Raw genomic sequence first — 25,524 nt, 5'->3', positions numbered from 1 at the left:
TAACGATAATTGCTCTATATCTGCAATATCAGTTGTTTCATCTGCAAGAATGGAAAAGCAAGTTGCATCATTAATCTTGCTGACTAGTTTTTGCAGGATTAAAATATTGCAAACCTCAATAACTTCGTTCTAAAATCGAGGGCTGGTATACTGAGCATTTTTTCTGCTTGACTCTAAAATGTTCTTAAGAGTCGAATCGTTCTTACTCCGGAAACGAAGCAATGCCCGAAAATTTCCGTCGTTCTCTTCACCTGGTTGTTCGGCAATTATTCCCGAATCCTTATGTCCTCTTAGAGCGAGACCTTGATTTCCACAAAATAGGATGGTTTCAATGATTGGAGTAATGTTTTTTCTATTTTCTAATTTTCTTCTGTTTGCTTCATTGGTACTAGATGCTGTCACCTCACTAATTTCAGGTCGTGATTTTTTCTCAAAGTAATTAAAAAATTTTAAATTCTTGCGTTTAGACATCCTAAAGATCCAAGAACAGCAAAAATATATACATATATATTGGCACAGAAATATCCACTAAGCTACGATCTCAAAATTTCGAGCTGGAATGAATAACTTCAACGAGCACAGAGTCTCTAAAACAAAACAGATTTAGAAACAAGCTCCGAAGGACAAGCGGTAGAGATAACTCTTAGTCTGACTAAAATCGAAAATAAATGTAACCCCCTTTCATAAAAATTTTCTTAACCGCATCTACAAAATTCTCGAATTGTCTCAAAGACGACAGAACGTCTAGGATTCCAGACCTCGCGAATGCCAGCCAGTCTCGAAAACTATCGCGACTGGCAGGACAGAAAGGAACCAGTGATCGGGACTCGCCCGTAACAGTATCACGTGAATTTGGTTTCAAAAATACAACCCTATTATAGTAAATGTTTTATCAGTATTCTGAGAAATACCGTGAGAAAAAAAAAGTAGGCATAAGGCAAATAAAAATATATAGTCTTAAAAAATAATAACCCGCATAATTTCTACTAAAATTTTTATTTTTGTCTGTATTATTTTGTAAATTCACTTTGTCTGAGCTCAAGGGGGGGGGGGTTAAACCCCTAAACCCCCCCCCCTTGCGTACGTCCCTTACTCCAACGTTATGTCCCTTCTGCAATTGGGAACCATCAGTATGAATTTTCAGCCAATCTGGTTCTGAAGAAAAAGTGTTTATGGTTTCACAAACGAAAACCCTTAGGATGTCCGAATCTGTAACCCTTTTAAAGACTTCTTAGGAAAAGTCAAAACACACTCTAAAATTTTTCATTCAGAATTTAAGAATAGAAATTTAAGTTTGATATATTCATTTAATAGATCTTCATAAGATAAAACCTCTTTGTTAAATTGTTTTAAATAAATGCAAACATTTACTGTATGGTCTACAATGGGTAAAAATCAAGTTCAAACTTGTTTCGTTATGATTGTTATGTGCAATAACATTGCTTAATCACAAACTAAGCAAAAATGTAAAAAAAAAATTACAATGACTTATAACATTACTAAAAGTATTGAAAAACATATGCCCCCGTGACGAAACCGCGGTGATATGGCAACATTGTTGCAGAACGTTACTGAGTAGTCAGTTAAAGATTTTTCATTTGGCAAGTAGAAGATTTTAGTTTATTTTTCTGCAGAATTCCTCGAAATATTTTTTTTTTCTGAAAAATTATATTCAAAAGATACTTTTCTTGCGCATCAGATGGGAAAGAAATTTGCCTTTGTGGCGGTCTTTTTGATTGTATTACATGGAGAAAAATACCTTCCACTGTTAGCCTGATGGCAAGGAGATTCCAACACATGATCCGTCTACCACTGAGGATATTTTTCGTCGGCACTGTGGTTGGTGCGAGCTGGGTACGGAATTTGTATTGGCTAGCCATCGCTGGGATTTGAACCCGGAACACCTGATTGGAAGCTCATAAATTGCGTCGATTCCGTAGTAAATTTGTGTAGTGTTTTGATCATTTTGTCGGCAATTCTTGATACGAATATTTACTAAATTTCTACCGTCTTTCATTGCTCAGTTATTACTATTAATATTTTTGTGTTTTTCTTTTTTTTTTTTTGAAAAAATACTAATATTATTAAACATAGCTGCCAACATGTTTAAAACAAAAATAGGAACACAAAGCATGATAAGCCAATCAGTGGTAAATATGACACAAAGTGAAAAACAAAATATCAATTTATAAACCATGTACGTTTCATATTTAACATAATTTTTCAAACTAACAGTTATAATGAAATTACTTACTAATGTAGAATATCACACCTTTATTGCAACTAATTCAAGAAAAAACTTACATCCAACTAGAAATCATTTAATTTGTACTAAAATCGCGTGAATATGAATTGCGATGTTGGATATTAAAATCACGTGAATATAAAACACAAAATTAGATATTAAAACCACGAAAATACAAATTGGGATACTGAATTTTTAAATCGCTCAATTACAAATCACGATGCATAATTTTTAGATCACGTGAATACGAATCGCAATGCATAGTTTTTAAATCCCGTATAAATACGAAAATCGATATTACAACCGCGTGAATACGAATCGCAATATTGGATTTTAAAAACGAATTAATACAAATCACGTAACTACGAATCGCAACGCCTGACTTTTAAATAAGTTAAATACGAAAATCGATTACTGACATTAAAATCGAGTGAATAAGAATTGCAATATCAGCAGATTCCGGCGCAGTTCCTAATATTCAAAATGGCGGAAATCAGCGAAACCAAAGGAATCAATTAGGCGGAAGAATGATATGCATGTAAATGTCTAGCTAACGAGATTAAACAAAAGTTCCAAAATATTGTCGGATTCTAAGTTTTTGATTCGCAGAAGTCCGCTGTACAATGGTCTTCAGATAATATGAGGAATTTCAATTCTGCGATATTCGCGTAGCGAAAAAATAACATGCCCTCAGTACCGTCTTTACGCATGGGCACACCCGGGCAGTGCCCAGGGGCCCCAGGCACTCAGGGGGCCCTTGAGAGTCTTACTTTTTATAAATTGTATTAAAAAAACAACTAAGAATAAACAACTTTGCATTATATAATTTTTTAAATAAATCCCAAATAGCAAAATATGGTTTATTTTCACTCAGTAAAAACCTTTTAATGTAAACCTAAAAAGGTTGGTTATGCGGCTAACGTGTAAATCTTCTAACCTTAAAATGAGATCTGTGACAATCTGCTCTATTCTACGCACATTACTCTAATCCAAAACCTTGGAAAACAACCTTCTATATAAAAACCTTAAATCGAGGTTGACTTAGAGTTTTCAAGCGTGAAAAAAATCCTTTCATAAAGCTAGTCTGAAGGGGAAAACTACTCTTAAACCTAGGTAATTATAAGGTTTCTTTTCACAAAGTGCTCAGCTAAAATCCACCTTGCCATGAAATTTTAATGAGCAATGCAGTTTGATCCTATCGTTTGTGTGACGTCAGCTAAACCGTCATTACGGACCTAAGTGACCATTTTACTTAAGTGACAACACTTATTTAAAACAAAAAGTCCTAAAAAATAATTTGTAATCCTTTTAGGATGAAAGGCTCAAAAACTGCAATATTTTTGCCTTATTAAAAAAAGTTTTTTAGTGCAAACACTTTCGTTCGACAATAAGAAGAAAATTCTGACAGCCGTAAGGTTGCATGCTTTCTGAGATATATACTAGTGTAAAAACTGTGCGCATTTTTTTCTAAGAATAGTGATTGATTACCATGCAAACACCAATAGTTTGAATAGTTTATCACTAGGAAAAATAAAAAGTCAGCCGAAATCTCTTTTTCTTCGTTAAAATGAAGTTTTTAGGTGCTCAACTCCCTAAGTGATAATGTCTCTGAATATGCTTGAGATCACTGAAGTCAAGCATCACTGGCTACGGTCAGTGTGAGGGTGGGTAACTACTTGGATCAGTGTGCGTAGGGGCCGAGGATGTGCGGTATGGGTCCTCGTTAAACTGTTCTACCGTAAAGTGCTCGACTTCGCGTGCAGGTCATTGGGCTACCGAAGCGGGGGTGCCATCTCCTCATCAGAGGATCAAAATTGTGATGGCATGTCTTCGGATCATCCTCAGGGATGTTTCCCAGACCGTCGCCAATAGCCCGTTGTGCAGCTCCAGTGTGACGTAAATGAACTACAACAACAACTAAATATGCTTGACAACCAACTCTGTTTAGTATTTATAGTTAATTAAAGTAATAATTGAAAGTGTTTCGAATCATACGACAGCAACTTTTAAACTGGTCATGTCTGCTATGCATTGAAAGAGGTTTAAATATTAATGTTATAATAACTGACTTTTTAATAGTTTGACGAAACAATTCATACCTTTTGAATTTTTTTAATTGCTATACCCTAGCCGTGATGGCTCAGGGGAAAGAGCGTTCGCCTTCCAATGAGGTGAACCGGGTTCGAATTCAATGATGGCTGGTTGATACGAATCTGCATCCGGCTTGCACAAACCACAATGCTGACGTGAAATATCCTCAGTGGCAGACGGATCATGGGTTAGAATCCCTTTGCCGTCAAACTAACCGTGGGAGGCTCTCGTGGTCTTCATCTCCATGTAATCTAAATTCGGGTTAGTTCCACTGAAAAAGTACTCCACGAATGCAAAATTTCTCCCGATACTTGATAAAAGAGCTCCTTTGTTTTCTTTATTGAGTTCAAAAGTAAAAGGCTACAGAGTTGAATATTAGAAGTCGTAAACCCAAAAATTGGGTAAGCTGTTCAATGACGGTTGTAATGAAAAATGAAAAAATTGTTTAACCCTTGACCGGGATAGCCTGGTTGGTAGGGCACTGGGCCTATGTAGCCCATGATCGTGGGTTCGATCTCCACCGACCGAAAACTCCCCGTGTAGTAAATGGTGACTGATGCACGTTAAGTCTGTCGAGTCACAAAGTCCTTCATGTTCCCATAACAAGTCATACCTCTGGGATCCAGGAGTTTCCTTGTCTTCTGGATTGGTTCAAAATTACAAGGCTGTGGAATTGAACATTGGTAGTCGTAAACCCAAAAATTGGGTCGGCTGTTCAGCAACGGTTACAAAAATGCTTTTTAATTTACTTATTTTAATTAGCTTCTTCGTTTTGAAAATTACTTACTATTTGAGGACTTGTTAGCATCTCATTTTTTTAAGAAAAATTATGCCTAATTTAAAAATGCTTTATTTTATGTGCATTGAGTATTTGGGGCTATAAAAATGTGTTTAAAATTTTTGCATATCTTAAAAATGCTTAATTTTATGCATGTGAAATTTTTTAGTTCTATTTTAAACAGTATGAAATGTAATAGGGGCCCAAAACATTTCTGTGCCCGGGGGCCCTGCTTGCTATTAAGACGGCCCTGCATGCCCTGCCTTGGGTTGAAAGAAAATCGGTATAAGGAGAAAATTGGCGCTTGAATACCTAAAAATTAGAACATTTTGACCTAAAATCGCATTTTCGGAACAAGGCTAAACAATCAGGACAAATACGATTAGAACAGTTGGCAGCTACGTTATTACGGAATGTGAAGTTCAAATCGCGCATTCAAGAAAACACTTTTTGACATGCTCGGTTTTTGCCGATATCATCGTTCTAAAAAAAAAATTTTTTTTTTTTTCGACAGACATTGCTACGAATTTTCAAATTTCAAAAAAAAAATCCTGGTATTTTTTTTATACAATTACGCGCGAAATTCAATTCGCGCGTTCAATTATTCACTTTAAATGTAACGATTTCTTTTTTTTGAATTTTTGGCAGTTTCTGCTAATGCTACGTGGATTTCCACGTTGTTTTTTAAAATTCTGGTACTTCTCAGTTGATATTATTTCAACGTGCGAAATTCAAATCGCGCCAAAGCAATGGTTCAATCGTTTTTTTTCTCTATTTTTTGGTAGTTATGGCTATTGATTTCCACATAAATTTTGAAGTTTACTACTTTGAATACATTATTTATTACAACCATATCGTGAAACAAACCATATCGTGAACGCATTTTAGTAACCTCTTTTTAAAGAGCCTGATTTTATCATCCATCTTTTTTCAGTAATTACTACTGAGGTTTAAACGATTTTTAATTATGTTTGCTTAATGTAATAATGATTCACAAAATTCGAAAAGGGAGATAATTAGTGCAATTTTTCACTAACAAAATGCTCGAATATCACTCATGACATTAAAATAAAAAACATAATATATTTACAATTAAAAAAATTACACTACATTCTATACGAGTAGGGTTTATTTTCTATTATAAACACAACGCTCTTTTGTTACTTCAAATTATTAATTGTTATTTAAGAAAAATATCTTTCAGAAAGATATTAGTGCTAGGAATACTTATCGCAGAAAGTCTAAAAAAATTCTGATACAGGGGCACTTGCAAAAGTTTAGTATTTTGGAAAATAAATATTATATTGTAATTAAATAAATTTTTTTAATTAGCTGAATTCATCTACTGATTTCAAAAAAACTATTTAGGCAATTTCAGCTCCGTTCCACATGACACTATCTTCAATTGTTATAAAAAATTTATTTTTATGCTTACAAAAAAGATATTTGGATTAAAAAATTAAAGAATCATGCAAAATTAACAAAAATTACTTATATGTATATAAAAATGCAGCATTTACTATTTCTTAAAAACTAAAACTACATTTTAAAAAAAATTCTCCAGCATGTGACCATGCAATCACTCTTTAAGACTTTCGGCGGTTTTCCATTATAGTCTCCATATTTGTAAACTTTCACGCAATTGCAATACATAATTTTCTATAAATTATGCAATTTATTCTGGACAGATTGCAGATGATCTAGAAAACAACTAAAATAGAAAAAACACTCAAATTGATATAAAAAGCTTTATTTTCATTTTTACATTACAATTCATTACACTACATTGCATTTCATTACATTACAATTCATTATATTATATTACAATTCATTAAATTACATTACAATTTCATTACATTACATAATAATTTACAATACAATTCATTCTTTACTTTCTCAATAACATTTTTTAAATCAAAACAGCAAAGATTATAATTATGTTACCTTATAATCATAATCAACATCACAACGATTATTAAATTTAAGTAGAACTAGTTCAGAAGGCAAACTTTGTTTTGTAAAAATTTGGCTGTAACAGTATACAGCCGTTTCATAGACTACTGAGCACAGTGAGCCCCTTGAGCACCTAAGCAGCACAGTGAGCACCTTCCTTACATTTTTGGAAATCTCTTTGAGATTGTCTTTGATTCTAGAATCTAAGTAAGTCCAGCTTAGAACATTTGCTAATATTTTCTTTGCATAGAACATGCAAGTTTTATAGATGATCATTCTATTCTACATTAGTTTTGAGTACATAGGCATCATCAATATTTAAGTTGACTATTTATTTTGGTTAAAAATGAAATTTCGAGAAACTTTCAGAAAACATAAAGAAGAAAATTATACCGCAATTTTTGTGAAGTGTTTATTTTTAGCCAATCAATGGCAGCACTAAATACAAACTTCTTTATAGTTTGACGAAAGTAATAGTATTATTAAGTAAATTTTAACATTTTATTGGAATGTTAAAGGTAAATTGTATCTTATTTATTTCTTAAAATTATTTAAGGGGGAACAACACAGTAAAAGAACGAAAAAAGGATTTTTCAATGACTTTTACAACAATTGAGATAAAATTAATAGATTTTTTTAATCTTATTGTGCATATTTTATTTTTCATTTTGGCATATTACAAAAACAAAAATTATAATGATTGTAATTTTGACTATTCAAAAGAGATACCCGTAAAATGGTACAAAAGTTGCATGGGAAAAACACCATAGACACATCTGATAAATGTTGAAAAATAAAAACAAATTTGATAAATATAAGGTCAATTGTAAATTATGCATTTTTGCACAATTTAGAGGGCCGGAACAATATGTAATAATTATAGCATGGATATAAATTTTTAAAATTAGTAATATTTTATATTTTCTCCTCAACATTTGTAATCTATATCAAAATTTTTTTTATTTTTTTTTATAAAAATTGAAGTATGTTTAGTAGCAGAAACTTTAAAAATGCAGCTAATGTTTTAAAGGCCCATTCCCTGAACTCATAGGAAGCAAAACTATTCCATATTAATTGAGGACAAGAATCTACTTTCCATACTATTATTCCGCGAATGTCTTTCAAGCAAATTTGATGTTTCGTTATTCACATGAGAGTGACATTGTTCAATTATGTCAATTGAAGGTTCTTTCTTTTGAAAACTTACATTATTAAGGGTTATATCCCATTCCCTAAAAACATTCAACAAAAAGATACCACTTATAACAGTTAAAAAAGCACACACACTTCCAATGATATCTTTACTAGATAATACACTCCATTCTTGAAACAAAATTGCAGAAGCAAAAATAACAAATGTAGTAAAGATGACATAATAAACTGGAGTAACAACAGATGTATTGAAAGTGTCTAAAGCTTTGTTCAAATAGTTAATTTGAACAGAAACGCAAAGAATTAAACAAATCAAACATAACCAAGTCACCCAGTTAGTAAGTTCATTTTGTGTACCACTAATAGTTTCTCGTAAAGCTAATCCAAGACCTTTACATTCCATCACAGATAATGAGCCAATCATAGAACAGATAAGAACATAAATTACTACATTCGTAGTACCATATCTAGGAACACAGTATACAACTAAAACACTTGACATGAAAATGATAGCTGATACATACGTAACAAAACCTGAAAAGCAAAAACATGTTATTTTGCATGTATTTAATTATGTTATTTTATTAAAAAGTATATTTGCCTTTAATGTTTTTTTTGTTGCCTTTTTTATCAGAAAAAATTAATCGAAAATGTAACATACTACACGCTTTATATCGCAAATTCTTATTAGGGGAAAGCCTTGTATTTTACATGTATTGGAAGATACTATCGGTTAGAAAAAATATCCACCATCAGTTTATTTTTAAAAATTAAATAAAGAGTATTAAAAGCATATTGATAATTTTTCTCTTTTGTCTTCACCCCTTCCGCTATTGAGTTCAGTCAAGAAGTTATTTATTTGAAAGTATTTATTTGAACCTAAAAATCTTTCTGATAAAAAATATTGTCACTAGCATATAGGAAATCTTATAATACTGAATTAACAACTGCATCACTTTTTAAAACTTAATTGTAAACCTTATAGTTTTAATCAGATGGAATGTAGTTTCAAAAACAAGTAAAATAAATTAATTTCATCAATGACAATCAAAATCAGAAATAGTAAAATTATTATTAAAACCTACACATGTTTTGGTTCCACATAATTATTGAATCTATGCTAGACAGAGGGCCTAAGGTTTGATTTTTTTTCCACCTCATGCCCGTAATATTTATTTAATGTGTTGACCTGGGATTTTGGGAGGGTTTCTTTTTTTATTTTTAACTCAGCCAATTTTACTTTTCAATGTTTTTCACTTTTCTTTTTAATTATTTTAGTCTTCTGCTAATTTTTTGTATTTTTGTCTCTTTTTGAACAGCACAGCTAATTAAATTTTTTCAAATGCATTTTTGGTATTATTTTTTAGTTCTCTTTTCCTTTTTAATAACAATTGACTATTTCTTCTTAAATTTTAGTTTTATGTTATTTTTGTTTTTACTCTAATGTTCTTTTAGGTTTTTACGATTCAACTTTTTTTTATTAATAATTTTGATTAGTTTAATTTTTTACTTTTAATTTAAAAATCAAACTAATATTTAAAGTGTTTGCTGTCTTTATAAGTCACATACCTACCTTCAATTTAATGCAATGTTCATGATATTGATCAACCCACTCACAAGTTTTTTGCTGAACTTACCTATTTTATTATATTTTTTTAAGAACACTTTTTCATTTCATTTTTGGCAAAACATTGTTTTTTTAAATATTAATTTCTATTTTTGACAATTTCTTTTTTTTTTTCTTTGAATATGTTTAAACCTGCCTTTTCTTTTGTTCTCAAATCAAACATTCTTCTACATGATTTTTTTTGTTTTGAATTTTAATTTTTCTTTAAGTTTTTGATCCTCAATTTTGATCCTTGATGAAAACTTTTGACTAAATTTATTATCCTTCTCACAATCTTTCTGCCTTAAACCCTAGCTCATTATTGCTAACCATCAGTCACAGCTCTTATTATGAAATTTAATCACATACATTCATTTAACTTACTGTTATTCAATGGATCTGGAGGGCTTCTTTTCTTGTTTTTTGTTAATCATACCATTTTTAACAACAAACATATATTTATGTGATTTGCTATGTTATGTGACCCTTTTCAGGACGACTATTTTCTTTTATACTCATACTAGGTGTAGGTCTCCGTAAGGGAATAGAAAGGGCCTTGCTTGCTGCCAATGAATCATTGATTTTTCCTATATCTAATAATTTTACCTCATTAAAATTAAATCTAACCAGGCACATAGCTTTAAAAAATAGAATTCTGGATTTTTGTTGACAGATATGGTATTAAATATCTAGCAATCTGACATAAACTGTCCATTACATAAAGCACTCAAAGAAGAGATTATAAAAATCAATATTCCTCCAGTTTCAACACAAGAACATAACAGAGCTAGTTTAATCAAATGTACTAAATAAAAAAGAAAAACAACCTTTTTTATATTCACTATTTTTCCTAATGAACTAACAAATCACAAATAATTATTTACCAATAATTAATAACGCATCAAGAAACACAATCAACATACTGTTTAGCATCCTACATGAAAATCATGTTATCCTACATGAAAATCTTAGAAAATCCAGGCCACCAATAAGTTTACTAAATATAGCATATAAATGTTTAAGGCCTAATTTCATATTCGCATAATAGTCTCACATCCCAATGAATTTCATTACAGTATTGCTAGCAAACTGGAAAAAATTACTGTCAAACATCATGAAAACCGGAATCATACACATGGGAGGTCCAGGAATTCTAACAAGAACAAAAAACACAGTATCCATAGAAACAAGAATAAATCAACAAATAACAGTATTAATTTCAGCATACTTCTCAGCGACAGAAGGTATCAAAATAATGAATTAGAACAACAAACAAACTAAATAAACTTTTCATCTTGTGAGTGAGGCTTATAATAGGACTACAATAACTGAGAACAATGTTTAAAAGGGTTCTTTAATTAAAATGACTTTCTAACAGCAGAAAACCTCAACCTAAATGTGAATTAATCTGAAAGAAATGAAACTATTTCAGCAAATTTAAAGGGATTTAATATCTCAACAATGAGATTTATTTTTTATTTTCAAGGGAAAAAAAGTGATGAAAAGCATTTAAGTGATGAACCTTTAGGTTAGTCGAGTAATGATTGAGTAATTATTGGTTAGTAATGTAATTTAATAGATCAATCTGTTCAATGTCAAATGGTTCAAATGGACCAATTTCCTTATTTCTAAAAACTAAAAAAGGAAAATTGGATACGAATCCTAAAAAAATGCAGCCTTAAAAAGCAGCACACATAAAAGTTTCACTTGAATTTGGTAGCATGTAATATTATGTTCCTGTAACATTTTATAGGTTTATGTTACTGTTAACATACTTGCAACAGTTCAAAACCATAATATCAAATTAATTATTATGTTTTTAAACAATAGTTTTGTTACACATGATCTAACTATTCACTTAATCATAAATACTAAATAATTTTGAGGGTGGTACAATTTAGGAAATAGGTGGTACTGGATTGCAGGCCTTCGGAAATAAATTAATTTTCAGCAAAAACAATAAAAAACTGGAATACACTTGAAAATGCAGTAAATTAAGGGCATATATTTTCAGATACTGAAGCATATTGTCACTTCAAATTTATGAATTTGTAAATGGCATAAAAAATAAGTGTTGAGATTATTAACCTTTGCACTTCGATTACTATAACCATATTATGTTTCAATCAGAACATGTCGAACACTTTTCAGAATCAACATTTTGGATTTAAGTTCAAATTTAAGTGAATAAATTAAAGCAAAAATAATATTTATATACATACCTGGTTGAAATAAGAGTTCCTGTAACCGTTCCATACTGTCAACAGTACCCTCTTTTGGGGAATGTAGCACAATATCTGTAGAACCAATTATACATAGAAAACATCCAACTTTTCCCAATAAATTAAGTCTCTCACCTAAATATTTAGAGGAGAATATGGCACTGCAAAAAAATAATAATAATAATTAAAACTACCATAAAGGCAAGACAGTATGTACTGTGTACAAGGGGGGTTATGCGTGCCGCCTCTAAGTGATGCCAGCTGGATACCCCTGATGGGTAACTAAATGGCAGACAGTCAAAATGCTGACTTGAAAAGGCAAATAATTTGATATTGTGGGGGCCAATTATGGGGCTGTCACTGGAGTGGATCATGGAGTTTTTAAAATTATACACAATCCAAATAGGAAAAAGGCAGAGGAGGCTTCAAAAACATCGGATGTTCATCCTATCTCAACTGAGGGTGAAGAGCTTGAGAGAATAGAACAGAAGGCTGCTTTCAAAGATGTTAAATCTCTTGATTCCGCCGAAGTAAGCACCTTTGATGCTCTTGATTTTTCAGGTCTGGAGCTGGACAGTGGGTCTGATATCACTATACCACCTGAATCACCAGCATCTATATTTAGAGTTGATACAGGCATAGAGCTTTTAGAAGAGGAATTTCTTCCTATATCCAACCAAGATGGTTAGTTACCACCCCAGTATTCTATCTTAACCATTTATGGTGACAGAATCAATCAGACTTAGTTGTTGTTCCTGCTTATCTCCCTCCTGAGGAGCAGGACCTACTGGCTTATGCTGCTAAGGCAGTAATTGGCTACTGTGGCTCTGGCTGCAGGCTTATCTTCAGCTGTGATGCAAACACTCACTACACAATACATACCATTACTCACTACATAATAAAGTCAGAAAATTGTTGTTCAAATAAAAAATTTATACGCGTTTTTGTTGTTTTCGAAAAGAAAGCAGATTTTTCAAATTTAAGGGTAGGTCTTCACCAGCCTTGGTGGGCAATGGGCACCTTTGTATACAGTCACTGTCCAAGGTCCCTACTCCCAGTGCTTTTGTCCAGCATTCACTTTTTAAAACATTAGTATGAAATTTAAAGCAATGCCCACCTCACCTTAGTTTATTTAATGGTTCCTAAAGCCGTGGGAAATGTGGATTTGATTCTATTCAATGTCTAACATGCGGTTTTTTAGCCATACACTTACTTTTCACTGTTAGTAAAAGGCTTTCTTATCGAATTTAAACCATAAATAAAGTTCCTCAAAATACGTAATTAAACTTATAAATATATTTTTCAAGATAACAATATTTTAAAAAGAGGAAAATATTAATTTAGAGAACATGAAATCTGTGTTTCGTTCATTCCCACCCCTAACTTTGTGCTCCAGATGATTGCTCCCCCTTTTCACCAGCCCCATATGCGCTTGTACTTGAATCACCTGTTGCATAGCTTTTTTTTTTAACCTTATCTACCTATTTCTACAAGGATTTAAAATTTTCTTACCTTACAAGAACACTCAAAGCTCCAAGAGGGGTCACTAAACTTGCTGGTGCAAATGCATATGCAATGAAATTTGCAGCTTCTCCGATTCCCACTGAAAAGAGTTAGTAGTTAAAGCATAAAATAATTAATTCTCTAGTTTATTTCTTGACAAATGTTTTTATTAGAAAATCAAAACTTTTCTAGTGTACAAAAAGAAAACCAGAATAACTTTTGATTATTACAATTCAAAATTTTTCGACTATTATGAAATAAAAAATTAACAAATTTTTTTATATGGAATTACTTTTGGAAAACTGAATTTCACTATTATGCGCAAATATTTTTCAAATCACTTAAAAGTTCAATTTTTAAATGAATTTAATAACAATCAGAAAAGTTTCGAATTGTAAGGTAAACAGATTGTATTACATCAACTTAAACCTAATAACTATGAATAACAAAGTCCATAGTTAGAAATTGATAAAGTAACTTTTAACAAATTGTAATTTAAAAATACAACTTTTTTTAAACATTAATTAGAAACTTTTTAAAAATACACAGAATACAATACTTTAATTTAATAAATATAATGATATATCTATGACTAGTAGTTGGAGAAAGTGGGGTAATACTGAGTAGCCAAATGAAAAGGCTTGTTGGATTAGCTGCTTGACCCAGAAACTGTTTGATTTAATCAAGATAGTCATTTAGTTGTGCACAACATATTGTTCTTGGAAAGTCACAGATGTACTATTTTTCTCTTATAAATTATTTTTTTCTAGAAAAAGTCAAAAGTCTTACTAAACTTTTGGCCTTCAACTTTGAAGAAAAGTTAACTTTATTTTTTAATACATATAAATTATTTACATCTTTAATTTGTAAATAAACCGTTGAACTATACTTGTTTTAAATAGGCATTGGTTAAAAATATTTTCATAAAAAATTAATTATTAAACATTTAAAGTTCGGGCACTTTTAATTAGTACCTCTAAATTTTGCATAGTTATAATTCTGATGTTTTCTCAAAGTTAATTGAAATTAGAAATTTTACTATATAGGTATATAATGTTTTGAAATTAATTTTGGGATAAAAGGTAACATCATACGGTATTATTTTTAGTGTCTGCAATGGCTTTTTTTAAACAAAAATTATATTTTAAAATTTAAAACTGAAGAACAGTAAATTGGAAAAGTACCAAACAAATATTTTTGTTACAATAACTTGGAGAGATTTTGAGGTTTTTCATTAAGATAAGTAAATACACTCAAGAATAGCAGAATATGGCCTTACTGCTAAGTAATCCAGCCCACCAAATCCATTCTTTTAAATATCCATAGCCACCTGAACCTAAATAAAAGAATTTCATATAAGAGAATTCACAGAAGTTTGATAGAAATTTTAATTAAAACACTGAATATAACAATCTATTTCCAAAAAAATATACATCTTTATACACATTTAATACAGTACATACATTTTAATAATATACATTTTAATACAGTACAGCAAGTACAGTGAGCAAAAGAAAAATAAACCTGAATAACTTTTAGTTCTATTGAGCCAACTTAGTATAGATATCATGTAATATATTTATCAATCATGTAATAAATTGAATATGCTAATTAATTAGAGTTCCATACACGACAGAATGAATAATAAATATTTATATGACTTTGTCAGTTAACAGTAAAAAATTAAAACAAAATATTAAAGTGATCAGCTGAAAGTCATAGATTTTTGCATGAAAGTCACTAAAACTTCAACATTTACAAACGAATAGCATACAGGAGTTTAGTTCAGACATGACATCAGACTTATAAGTCACGAAATGTCACTAAGTTTCTTCACAAAATTTACCTTAATTTGGCACTAAATGAGACAAAACCTTGGCATCAAACAAAACATCTTTGATTTCCAGGTGAATGTAATAATTTTTTTTTTGTTCAAAAATGTAATTTATTTTGTGGTCATTTGATTATTTCAAAGCTAATCTGAAAAATGCCCTTTGGACTGCAGAAGAAAAAAATTTAAACCTTTGAGTTGTCCCAGTGGCACAATAGGCCATTTTTCACTCATAAGATGGTTGGTTTAAATCTCTAGTCACACAAAAATCTTTGCAGTTTTACGCTGTTTCATTTTTATTTATCGTCTGATTTAAGAGGGAAAAGAAAATGGCCAGGAAGAAATTATTGAAATGATTTATTAATTATTATATAAATAATTTATTGAAATGACTAATTAATGAAAAAATTTGTCTTTAAATTTGTCAGTTTCTCTGTCATTGCAGTACTTTGCTTCTCACTTTGTTGTTTTGAAAGCCATGCTTTTTAGGCTCAAACTAGTTCAATTTGTGGCTTGATGGGGACTTAAACTAAGATTCATGACTATATAAATGACACTTTGCCACGGGTTCAGAGTTGCCACAGAAAAAATTGAACAAAATAGTTGCTTCTAGTAACCTAAAGCATGAAAATAGTTGAAAATTTATGAAAATAGTTGCCTTAATAAGAACAAAACTTTTTCAATAATATAAATTTATTCAATTTATTAAATGACTTCATTGTAATATAACATGATCTATTTAGTCAAGTTGATGGACAATATAATAACTTTTAAATAAACGTTAATGTTCAAGCACTAAATTTTTATATAAAAAAAATTTTCTTGCAGTAAAAAAAAATTTTTGTTAAAAAAAACATACTCTTTCTATTAATTTTTCCTTTCACATAATTTTCCATCTTATCAATGATTGATTTAGCAAATATTTTTATATATATATACATATATATTGAAAAGTTATTACTAAATTTCAAACTTCATGCATTATAATATCGTATTAAAAATTGGGGTTCTTCAAAATCATGCAGAATTTCGTAGCAATAACTGTTGAAAAGGCGATTGAGAAACAAAATAGATTAACAATGGAATCTGTGCAAATTGAGTGCATTAAGAAGTGATAACTCAAATTTTCAATTCAGCATTTCTTTTTTTTTAAGAAAAAAAAATTATTATGTTCAGAAGCTAACATGGGTTGCAGGTTGTCAACCCAATTCATGCTTTTAAAAAAATCGCTAGGAGCACAGAAAAGTCTCCCAATAGACTCCTTTTCCTGAAAATAGTAGCGTTTTAAGCCATTTCAGGCAACAAAAAAAAGTAGCCTCAGGTCGAAAATGGTTGCAAATAGTCACTTTTAGTTGCCTATGGCAACCCTGTGGATATCAACAAATAAAATGAACTCACACCCTCCATTTACTTTCCCAATTATTTGAGAAATTCTTTTAAATAAATATGAACACTTTTTCCCAAAATATGAAGCCATCAAGGAAGAAAAAAACTGACAACAGCTGTCTTGTTAAAAAAATTAATGATATTATTCCAGTGCAAGAACTTGTAATTGACTATAGAAATATCGTACCACCTTCACCGTTGCCCAGCACTAAAGGACTTCCCTTTGTACCAACGTTACTAGCATGCAAGAAACTTATTGGGTTCATAGACTTTTCTTGGCACGACTGTTAAGTTTTTCTTTTCTTCAGGTTCTCATTTGTTCCTTCCCTTTTGTGGCGGAGACGTCTTAGAATTTTTTGGTCCCTTACAAAATTTTATTATGAGCTTGGACCCAAAGCCTTTTTTAGTAAAAGAGTCAGAGCCTAGGTGGTCGGGCTGGGGTTGAACCTGCCTCATCTTAATATACATGTCCATATCAAGTGGGTGTGAATGTCGCCTAGACGGATGGAGACACTAGATCATGTGAAATACGTTCTATGACTGTGTGTTTCGTTTTGTCCAAATTTGAGCTTAAAAATGATGGAAAAATTATTTTCTACATACGAAAATTTATAAAAATGATACAGAATTCTGTAAAAATTCCTCTCTTTCAAGATGGATTTTAGTGAATGAGCCACAAAGTGGACCCCATTTGAGTCTGGATCAACTCCTGCTTGCCCATATTTACATTGCTTCTTTCTACTGCACGAGTAGGTGAGAATGTGTGTCAAAGATGTTAGTGCGTAAGAGCTAAATACATGTGTAATGTTACAAAATAAAATGTAAGAAATACTAACTTGCTCTAGTTCTTCCATTGATGGTCAACCTCAACAAGCCTTTCTTTTTAATGACAAAACTTGCACCAATAAATAAACTAGAAAAAACAGCTAAGCACAATCCTATGTAAATATCATAAACCACATGTTCAACCATTGCCCATTTAAATAGTCTGTAATGTAAGAAAACTGATTAAATGCAATAAAATACACAAGCTCAACAACAACTTATAAATTAATAAAAAAAATATACACCATATTTTATTAATATGAATTCAAAGAGCACAGGATATTTGTTTATGTAAGAAGTAGTTCCATTATCAGTTTAGAAGTTTTTCTTTTTTTTAGATAAAAACTGACAAAATATGGCAAGTTTCTACAACAATGGAAAAAATGGTGGGAAAATAAACTCTACATGAAATTAATAGATTTTTTCCAACCAATGTGTTAAAACTCTTTCTAAAAAAACATTCATATAAAAAATTGGAATAAAATTTTAAACAATTTAAAACAGCAATCTAGTTTATATAATAGTATTTATTTTCAAATCATTTAATAAAACATTCCTAAATAATTGAAAATAAAACAGCAAAAATTAGAAAAAATTGTAACATTTTATATTAAAACAAATGTAATTTCTTCCAATGTTTTACAATAACTTAGGAACGATAACTTTTATGTTTACGATAACTTAGGAATAACTTAAGAATATAGAACTTTATTTTAAAATTATATGAAGAACTTTTAAATATCATAATAAAATTGTATATGGCACTATACTGTAAATCAAACATTATATAAATGAATGCTGTTCAGCAATATGAATACTCAAAGCTAATACTAGATTGTATGCTTAAGATATTTATTAATAGATATTTTTTATCTACTTAATTTTTACATGCCTAGTAATGCAATTATATTAGTTATAATTTATGAAAAAAACTTATTCATGAACATTTAAAAATGTATTCTCAATTATAGGTATTTAAAATCAAAACTATTATATTTCAAAACATAAATAGGTTTTAATAAAACATTCAGTTTTATTGCTTTATATATCTATTAGATACCAAGTATCTCTTTTCAATAACTATATCTGTGTAAAAAGTCATTACAGAATCATTCATTGATAAATACAAGTGATGAGGAAAAGATTATAGATAGATACATTTCCTTGAGCCACATTTATTTTTAAAAAAAAAATGATCTTACTAACACAATTTAAAATTTCTACAATTAAAAAATATTAATATCTATGTTTGATACTAATTAGTATATATATTATACTATTTTATGTTAAGCTGAACATCTTTGCAGATGTTTTTTGTTGTCACATTTAAATCAGTTTTTTTCAGTTCAAATTAATTTACTTCCTTTTATAAAAATACCTAAATAAAAATTAAAAACAATTGCAACTTGAAGAAAAAGCAAAAACCTACGATTAATTTATGAAAAAAAAGATAAATAATCACTGTTATTAAATTAGGTTGTCTACTGTCTTTAATGGATTAATGTGCACAATATTTAATAACAATACCTTTCGCACATTATTTCATCAGTCAACTTTCTTCTGTTAATTCATAGTTTGTTTTTATACCCATTTCTAATACTAGACCATACATACTACTTCTAATACATTTATTTCAAAATTTATGTCGCTTTTCAAACATATTTTTACTAAATTTATATAAATAGTCCAGGGTTGGCTTTTTGCCAGCAGAAACTGGTTTTTGCCATGTCAGTTGCAGAAACTGGTTACAACCGGCAAAAACTGGCAGAAACTAAAAAAACTTCTATATTAGTTCTAGTAATTGCATAATGACATTTTGTTTAAGTAAACTGAAAAATGTAACTGTAACAAACTTTTTAATTAATTGTTTGGATTAATCTAACAAAGGAAGAGAATCTTATGGCTGTTTATGAAAAAGTGACATACAGATTTAAACAGACAGTTACTGATTATCATTTGCTAGCTCATATGCTGCATCCAAAGTATTTGGTATTGAAATTATCATGTGCTCAAGAAGAAAGTGCCAGAATTTTACTTGCCAATATTAACCCAGATTTTGTACCTTATGTCATAGCTTTGCAAAACAAATCGGCCCCATTTCCTGAAACTTATTTTTCCAGTCAAATTTTGAGAACTACCCCAGCTGCTACATGGTGCTCCAGTTTTAAAGAATAAGCAATAGATGAAGGTTTCACAAATCTTGTTTGTTCCTTGATGGGAATGCCTGCTAGTTCTGCTGGACTTGAGAGAATCTTCTCAAATTTCTCGTTCGGGCATAGAAAATTGAGAAATTGTTTAGGTTTAGAAACTGCATCAAAGCTTGTCTTTTATTAAAGATTACTGCAGAGTGCAAACAATGTAATATTTAATTTTGAATGGTGATAATTTTGTAAATAAATTGTACTTTGTTTAACATTTGTTTTTTCTATGAATTATCCATTGTATGTCAATCTCAGTACTTACTTTTATGTCATTTTTTGAATTTCTGCCACAAATGTGGCAGAAAAGGGTCTCTGCCATGCCAGTTTTAACCAGTTTCTACCAGTGGCTTTAACCACGTCGGCAGAAACTTGCTAACCTTGAAATAGTCCCAATTGAAATTGAAGTAATAATACCACCAAACACAGTGATTCAGTCAGACTTAAGAACTCAAAAGAAATTTTAAGCACATTTTTTTTTAAAAAAAAGAATCAATTTGGATATACACACTAGCAAAAACATTTTATTCCTATTGTTAAATGTTTTTATAATGGGTGAGTCTGAACGAGACGACAAAACTTCACTAGGTTATAGAACGCATCTATACAAACAGTATTCCTCACAGATTGTATGATCAGACCACAAGTTACAAGGTAGTGCTCCACTGTCACAATTAACCCACTGACAGTTCTACACATAAAAGTCTCATTTTAACACGCAGTCTTCTCAGCTAAGCAAAACCAGTTTTTGTATATTAATAGATAGGGGAATAGTGTGCAAGGAAGAAATAATCTGACAATTTTGTCCATTCACTAAATCACCAGTGGGCTAAAGAATTAACACAAGAATGGAAAATGATGCTTAAAAAAACTTTTTATTCATGGGAATATGATTGACAAAGAAATTGCACAAAAAGAAAAGATGTAATTAATGTACAAAGATTTGCTAGAAAATTCTTGCTGTTTTCACAAATTATGCCATTCCTTACACCGCAGGTGTGTACCCTGCATTGAAGCTGGTGGATGATCTTTTGAGTAATTTCTAATAAAGGTAAGAAAATGAAAGTGTCGAAAAATCTTTGTATGCATTGGAAAATAAAGTACCACTGCACGTCTTAGATTGACCGATTATAAACCATGCTTTTACGTCAGGGTACCCTAACATGAGCTCTCTGGAATGAAGTTCTATCTGGGAATGATGTCACTTCAAGGGTGAATTTCTTTTTCAACAACATGAGCTCTCAGAAAGTTGGTTCTTCGCAAGAAATTCAGGCAGTTTTTTTTTTCCCAGCCTGTACCAACAACCCAGAATTCTCCTTCTTACATTGAATGATGATTTTTGAGCAGTAAAAACAATATGGCACTGATGAATTTCTTAGCATTTTCTATTACACAGGACAACTTAATAAAATTCCTAAAAGAAAGATGTGTCCAATCAATTTTTACAACAATAACTGAAAAAGAAATACTTTGTTTCAGTGAATGAACAAAAGAATACTTTTAGAGCAAACTATGAAATTATGGTCAATAAAACATAAATTATTCTCTCAGTATGTAATAAATCTATATATATATATATATTGATTTTAAAAGTTAAAAAACAGTATTTTAAATTTTTGATACTTTTATTATTTTCTTTTCTTAGTTTTAAAATTTAATTTAAATAGATTGCTGCATTAATTAATTTTAGTTAACGGAATTAATTTCTTTTTTGGTGTGTGATAAATTCCAGCACATTTGAAATTACATTTTTAGAAATCTTTTGATTCTTGAGATTGAAAGTACAGATTAAAGTAAACATTTAATGCTGTCTTAATATAGACTTGCAGAGCTGTAGAAAGTAATTAATAAACATGAATTTTTTTCAAAAAAAAAATACAAATAATGTTAATTAAAATTCTACCTTTTGAATGAAAAAGCGTGAATTAAAATCTACATCATATTTTTTTGGTGGAAAATGTATATTTCCGAAGTTTGGGGTTATATTAAAAAGAAATCGCCCTAATATGCCAAAAATAGAAAGAAAAAAAAAGGCTGATGAATTCAGATGTTTTTTTCCTAATATAGCGTCATTCTTCTCTTTCAAACTCTATTTGAAGCAGTAGGGTTATTAACTGGTATCTTTTTCGCATAATATGCTTACAGTATCTTTGATATTATTTGATTTTCTATAAAGAAATTTTGTGAAAAAAAATTCCAATGAGTACATAGATTTTCTAATTTTTTTTAGCTTAACTTATCTATTTTAATATACAATTAAAAATGAATATTTTAATATAAAAATATATAGATTAAATAATTATTTATTTTTTGATGAATGATTACATTTATAAACACAATCAGCTACATTTATTTTGTAATTTTAAAAATCAAGAGAAGAAAAAAGAAATCACAGTTTTAAATTAAACTTATGATTTGCTACGTGAAACTTTGTTATAATAGTTAAAGTACAGGGGTCTGTCCAAGCCAAATTTACTACCTTTTAACGGTACCTTTACAAATTCAACTTTAGGAAAAATTATAGAATAATTACATAAAATACTTTTTCTTAAAATTTTATTTCTGTTTCTCGTAAGAAACTATAAATCCATATTTTTACTATATTTGTGTTGAATATTAATTTTTAATTTTGACAAATTATGTCCAAATTTTCACAAAATAGGTACCTCTTGAAAAACCCAGACAGACCCCTGAAGTATTCTTTAAATTCTCTATTTCATCTAGTCTTTAAATTTTAAGCATGCATTTGTTTTAAAATGGTTGTTATGCATTCAAAGCCATGTATAATAATGAAAAATTATTTTAGTTAGAGCTTCTAAACTATTGTTACAATATAGTTTTAATATTAAGTAAATTTTGATTAAACATTTATAATTTATTAATCATAAATTAAAGTTCTTACAGTGTATTTGAATAAAAATAATTCTGATTTAAATAAAAGAAATTCTGATTTAAATAAATAAAATCCGATTTAAATAAAAAAAAATCACGAACCCTGGTTACAGGAAGTATTCCCTGACCAATACCTCTTTTTGTAGCCCTGATCACTTCTTTTAATTTGCTATTGATGGACTTCAAATTTAGTAGTATTCTCACTTGATTCCAAATGATGTTCTTTATACTATGGACGGATGGAAGCTCAATAAACAGAATAAACAATTAATCTAAAAATAATGAGAAAAGTAATAAGAATACAAATGTTTTGAAAAATAATTATGAAATAAACATTTATTTTTTTATTCATTTAAAACAAATTTATTTTAATTTTTCCATTAAAATCTACAAAAGCTAACTGTAAAATCTTGACTTGTACTTTTTCAAGTATTTTATATGTAACATGATTGAACAAATCAAAATAATATTTTCTAAAAACAAATCTTATACAATTAATGCAAATATATTCATTTAACTATCAGCTAAAAATATCCAGTTCCACACTTCTAAATACTATGCTTTTGATTGGTTAAAAAGATTTTCGAAGCATTCAGTCACTTTAATTAATATAACAAAGAAAACAAAGTAAATAGTATAATAGTAACTTAAGTAATAATGTAACAAATATAAATGAAAACTCTTTTCTTAAATTTATTTAATTAATCTTCTAAAAAGGCCAATAGGTAAATATTTCTTCACCTAAAAAAAAGATTTTTTTCAGTTATTCAAGCATGATTTAAAAGCAAGTGTAGCTGTAATTAAATATTCTTCTGCACCACAATTATTTTACGTGCAAAACTCAGGTTTAAAATTTATACTTTTTTTTATTCATTAAAATACATGCAATATTTTAAAGATCATATTTTTAAATCATAAACAATACAGTATGAAAAAATTTAAAGATAAAAAATGTAAGTTACTATACCATAACACATTGTACAAAAACATGTATTTTTGTCTAATAAAAGAGTGTTCATTTTTGATAGATGATGACAAACATTGTGTTTTAAGCTTTAGTGGAAATTCAATTAGTATTGTCTTATCATTGAATAAAACTGAAATTCAATTACTTTATTAAAAAGTATTTACAAACAATTTGGGACATATATAGGTATACATATGCATACATAACACACATACACACACACACATATATATATATATATATATATATATATATATATATATATATATATATATATATATAATATATATATATTTACACATATAAAGTGTCTAGACAGGAGGTTAGGTTGTCAATTACGGTAAATAATTTTTCAAAAAAGATGTCCTGGTGTTGGACCAGTACTTGTAATTTAGCTTCAAAGAATAAAACTACCTCAGATAAGATGCTCTTGACAATAGACCTAATGTCTTTGACATTTTAGTAATTTGGTAAGATTTAGATATGGTCGCAGAAGTGGAGGGCAAATTTGTTGACTTAAACTGTCAACTGGCTTCTGGGTAGGATAGCTTTTTATGCTTTTACTGGGTAGGATAGCTTTTTATGGTACTTGCTTTTAAATTTTAAGAATTTCTCTTCCTCTGCCTGAGATGGGTTTGCCAAAGTTTTGACTGGATGATTTTCTGTACAATTACAACAATGTCAGACTTTGCTGTCGCATTCGGAATAGGTGTATTGTATGTTACAGTATAAACAGCATTGGATTTTGAATGGACAACTTTTTTAGTGAGTAGTTAAATTTGAAACATTAAGAACACTGACGTGGGCAATCACAAAAAAGGAATACACGCACGAAATTATAGAAGAATTCGATGCACCATAAATTGTAATTAGGGAGGTCTCAGACAAGGCTGGTGATTCCTTTGTAAATCTTAGAATGTGGCGGACTATTAAATTGTTGTACAAGAGTTCCGATGCAAGTTTGGTAAGAGAGTGATCAACTGGTATTTCTTTTTAAAAAAATCTGAAGATGGTATTTTTGAGCAGAACAAAAGGATGAGTGGGATTTCCCATAATATTGGCTATTTTACAGATTTTGAGAGCAGTTCCATCATCGGCCTTGTCTTGGAGGGTGAGTATAAGTGAAATATTTTCAGGTGAACTAACTGCTTTGTTTCGATTGTCTATTAACAAGATAGGTTTCTTAGGAAAGGAGTTTGTCCAGTAGGAGCAAAGAAAACGAGAGAGCCGAACATGAATTAGGACTAAAATCCATTTCATCTTCCCTTAAGATAAAGAAAGATAGAGAATTGTATTAAACAAAAAATTTTACTTACGATAAGAAGGTCAACAATAATTCAAACTGTTCATGTGGGAGGTATCCGACTTAAAAAAATATCAGGATTAAGTCAACGTATAATTCAAAAGTAAAATTAAACCAATAAGTTCAAACCACTAAGCTTCGGAGGACGAAAGTAAATATGCTTCCAAATAACTTGCTTTCGTGAATTTGCTTCAAAGCATGCGACTCAAAATAATGTCAACACCGAAATCTTTTCTGTTTGTATTTATAAAACGTATTTATCTACCTATTTCTGCACGAATCAAGTTTCAGTGTCATTCACAAGTTGTTGAAGTTAACTTACGTCGCACTAGAACTGCACATTGGGCTATTGGCGACGGTCTGGGAAACATCCCGGAGGATGATCCGAAGACATGCCATCATAAGACATCCTCTGCCGAGGGGGTGGCACCCCCTCCGCAGAGGTAGCCCGTCGACCTGTGCGCGAAGTCGAGCACTTTACGGTAGCACAGTTTAACGAAGACCAATACCGCACACCCTCGGTCCCTACGGGTATGCAGCGGGTATGACACCCCCCCCCTTTCGTAGCCCGA

The 25,524-nt window shown here is 30.1% G+C and overlaps 1 protein-coding gene across 4 annotated transcripts; it reads right to left on the bottom strand.

The window, feature by feature from the left end:
* Positions 1 to 6,848: 6,848 nt before the first annotated feature.
* On the bottom strand, positions 6,849 to 25,218 carry spict (magnesium transporter spict). 4 transcript variants are annotated; one of them, XM_071188452.2, is made up of 8 exons: positions 24,966 to 25,215; positions 22,785 to 22,954; positions 20,056 to 21,204; positions 17,604 to 17,755; positions 14,830 to 14,886; positions 13,560 to 13,650; positions 12,048 to 12,208; positions 6,849 to 8,753 (listed from the first exon to the last, which is right to left on the bottom strand). In XM_071188452.2, exons 4-8 carry the CDS (start codon positions 17,737 to 17,739, stop codon positions 8,128 to 8,130), a joined length of 1,071 nt encoding a protein of 356 aa, XP_071044553.1. In that variant the 5' UTR covers positions 17,740 to 17,755; positions 20,056 to 21,204; positions 22,785 to 22,954; positions 24,966 to 25,215; the 3' UTR covers positions 6,849 to 8,127. The 4 variants fall into 4 exon arrangements, with proteins under 4 accessions (XP_071044553.1, XP_015920546.1, XP_015920548.1 ...); XM_016065060.4 differs by lacking the exon at positions 20,056 to 21,204 and having other exon boundaries at positions 24,966 to 25,218; XM_016065062.5 differs by lacking the exon at positions 20,056 to 21,204 and having other exon boundaries at positions 22,817 to 22,954; positions 24,966 to 25,205.
* Between the last annotated feature and the right edge of the window lie 306 nt (positions 25,219 to 25,524).

Source organism: Parasteatoda tepidariorum, chromosome 12, assembly GCF_982258835.1.
Source record: "Parasteatoda tepidariorum strain Cologne lab strain chromosome 12, Ptep-v5.0, whole genome shotgun sequence".
In the NCBI taxonomy this organism is placed as follows: Eukaryota; Metazoa; Arthropoda; class Arachnida; order Araneae; family Theridiidae; genus Parasteatoda; species Parasteatoda tepidariorum.
This window is presented reverse-complemented; position numbering and strand designations above follow the sequence as displayed.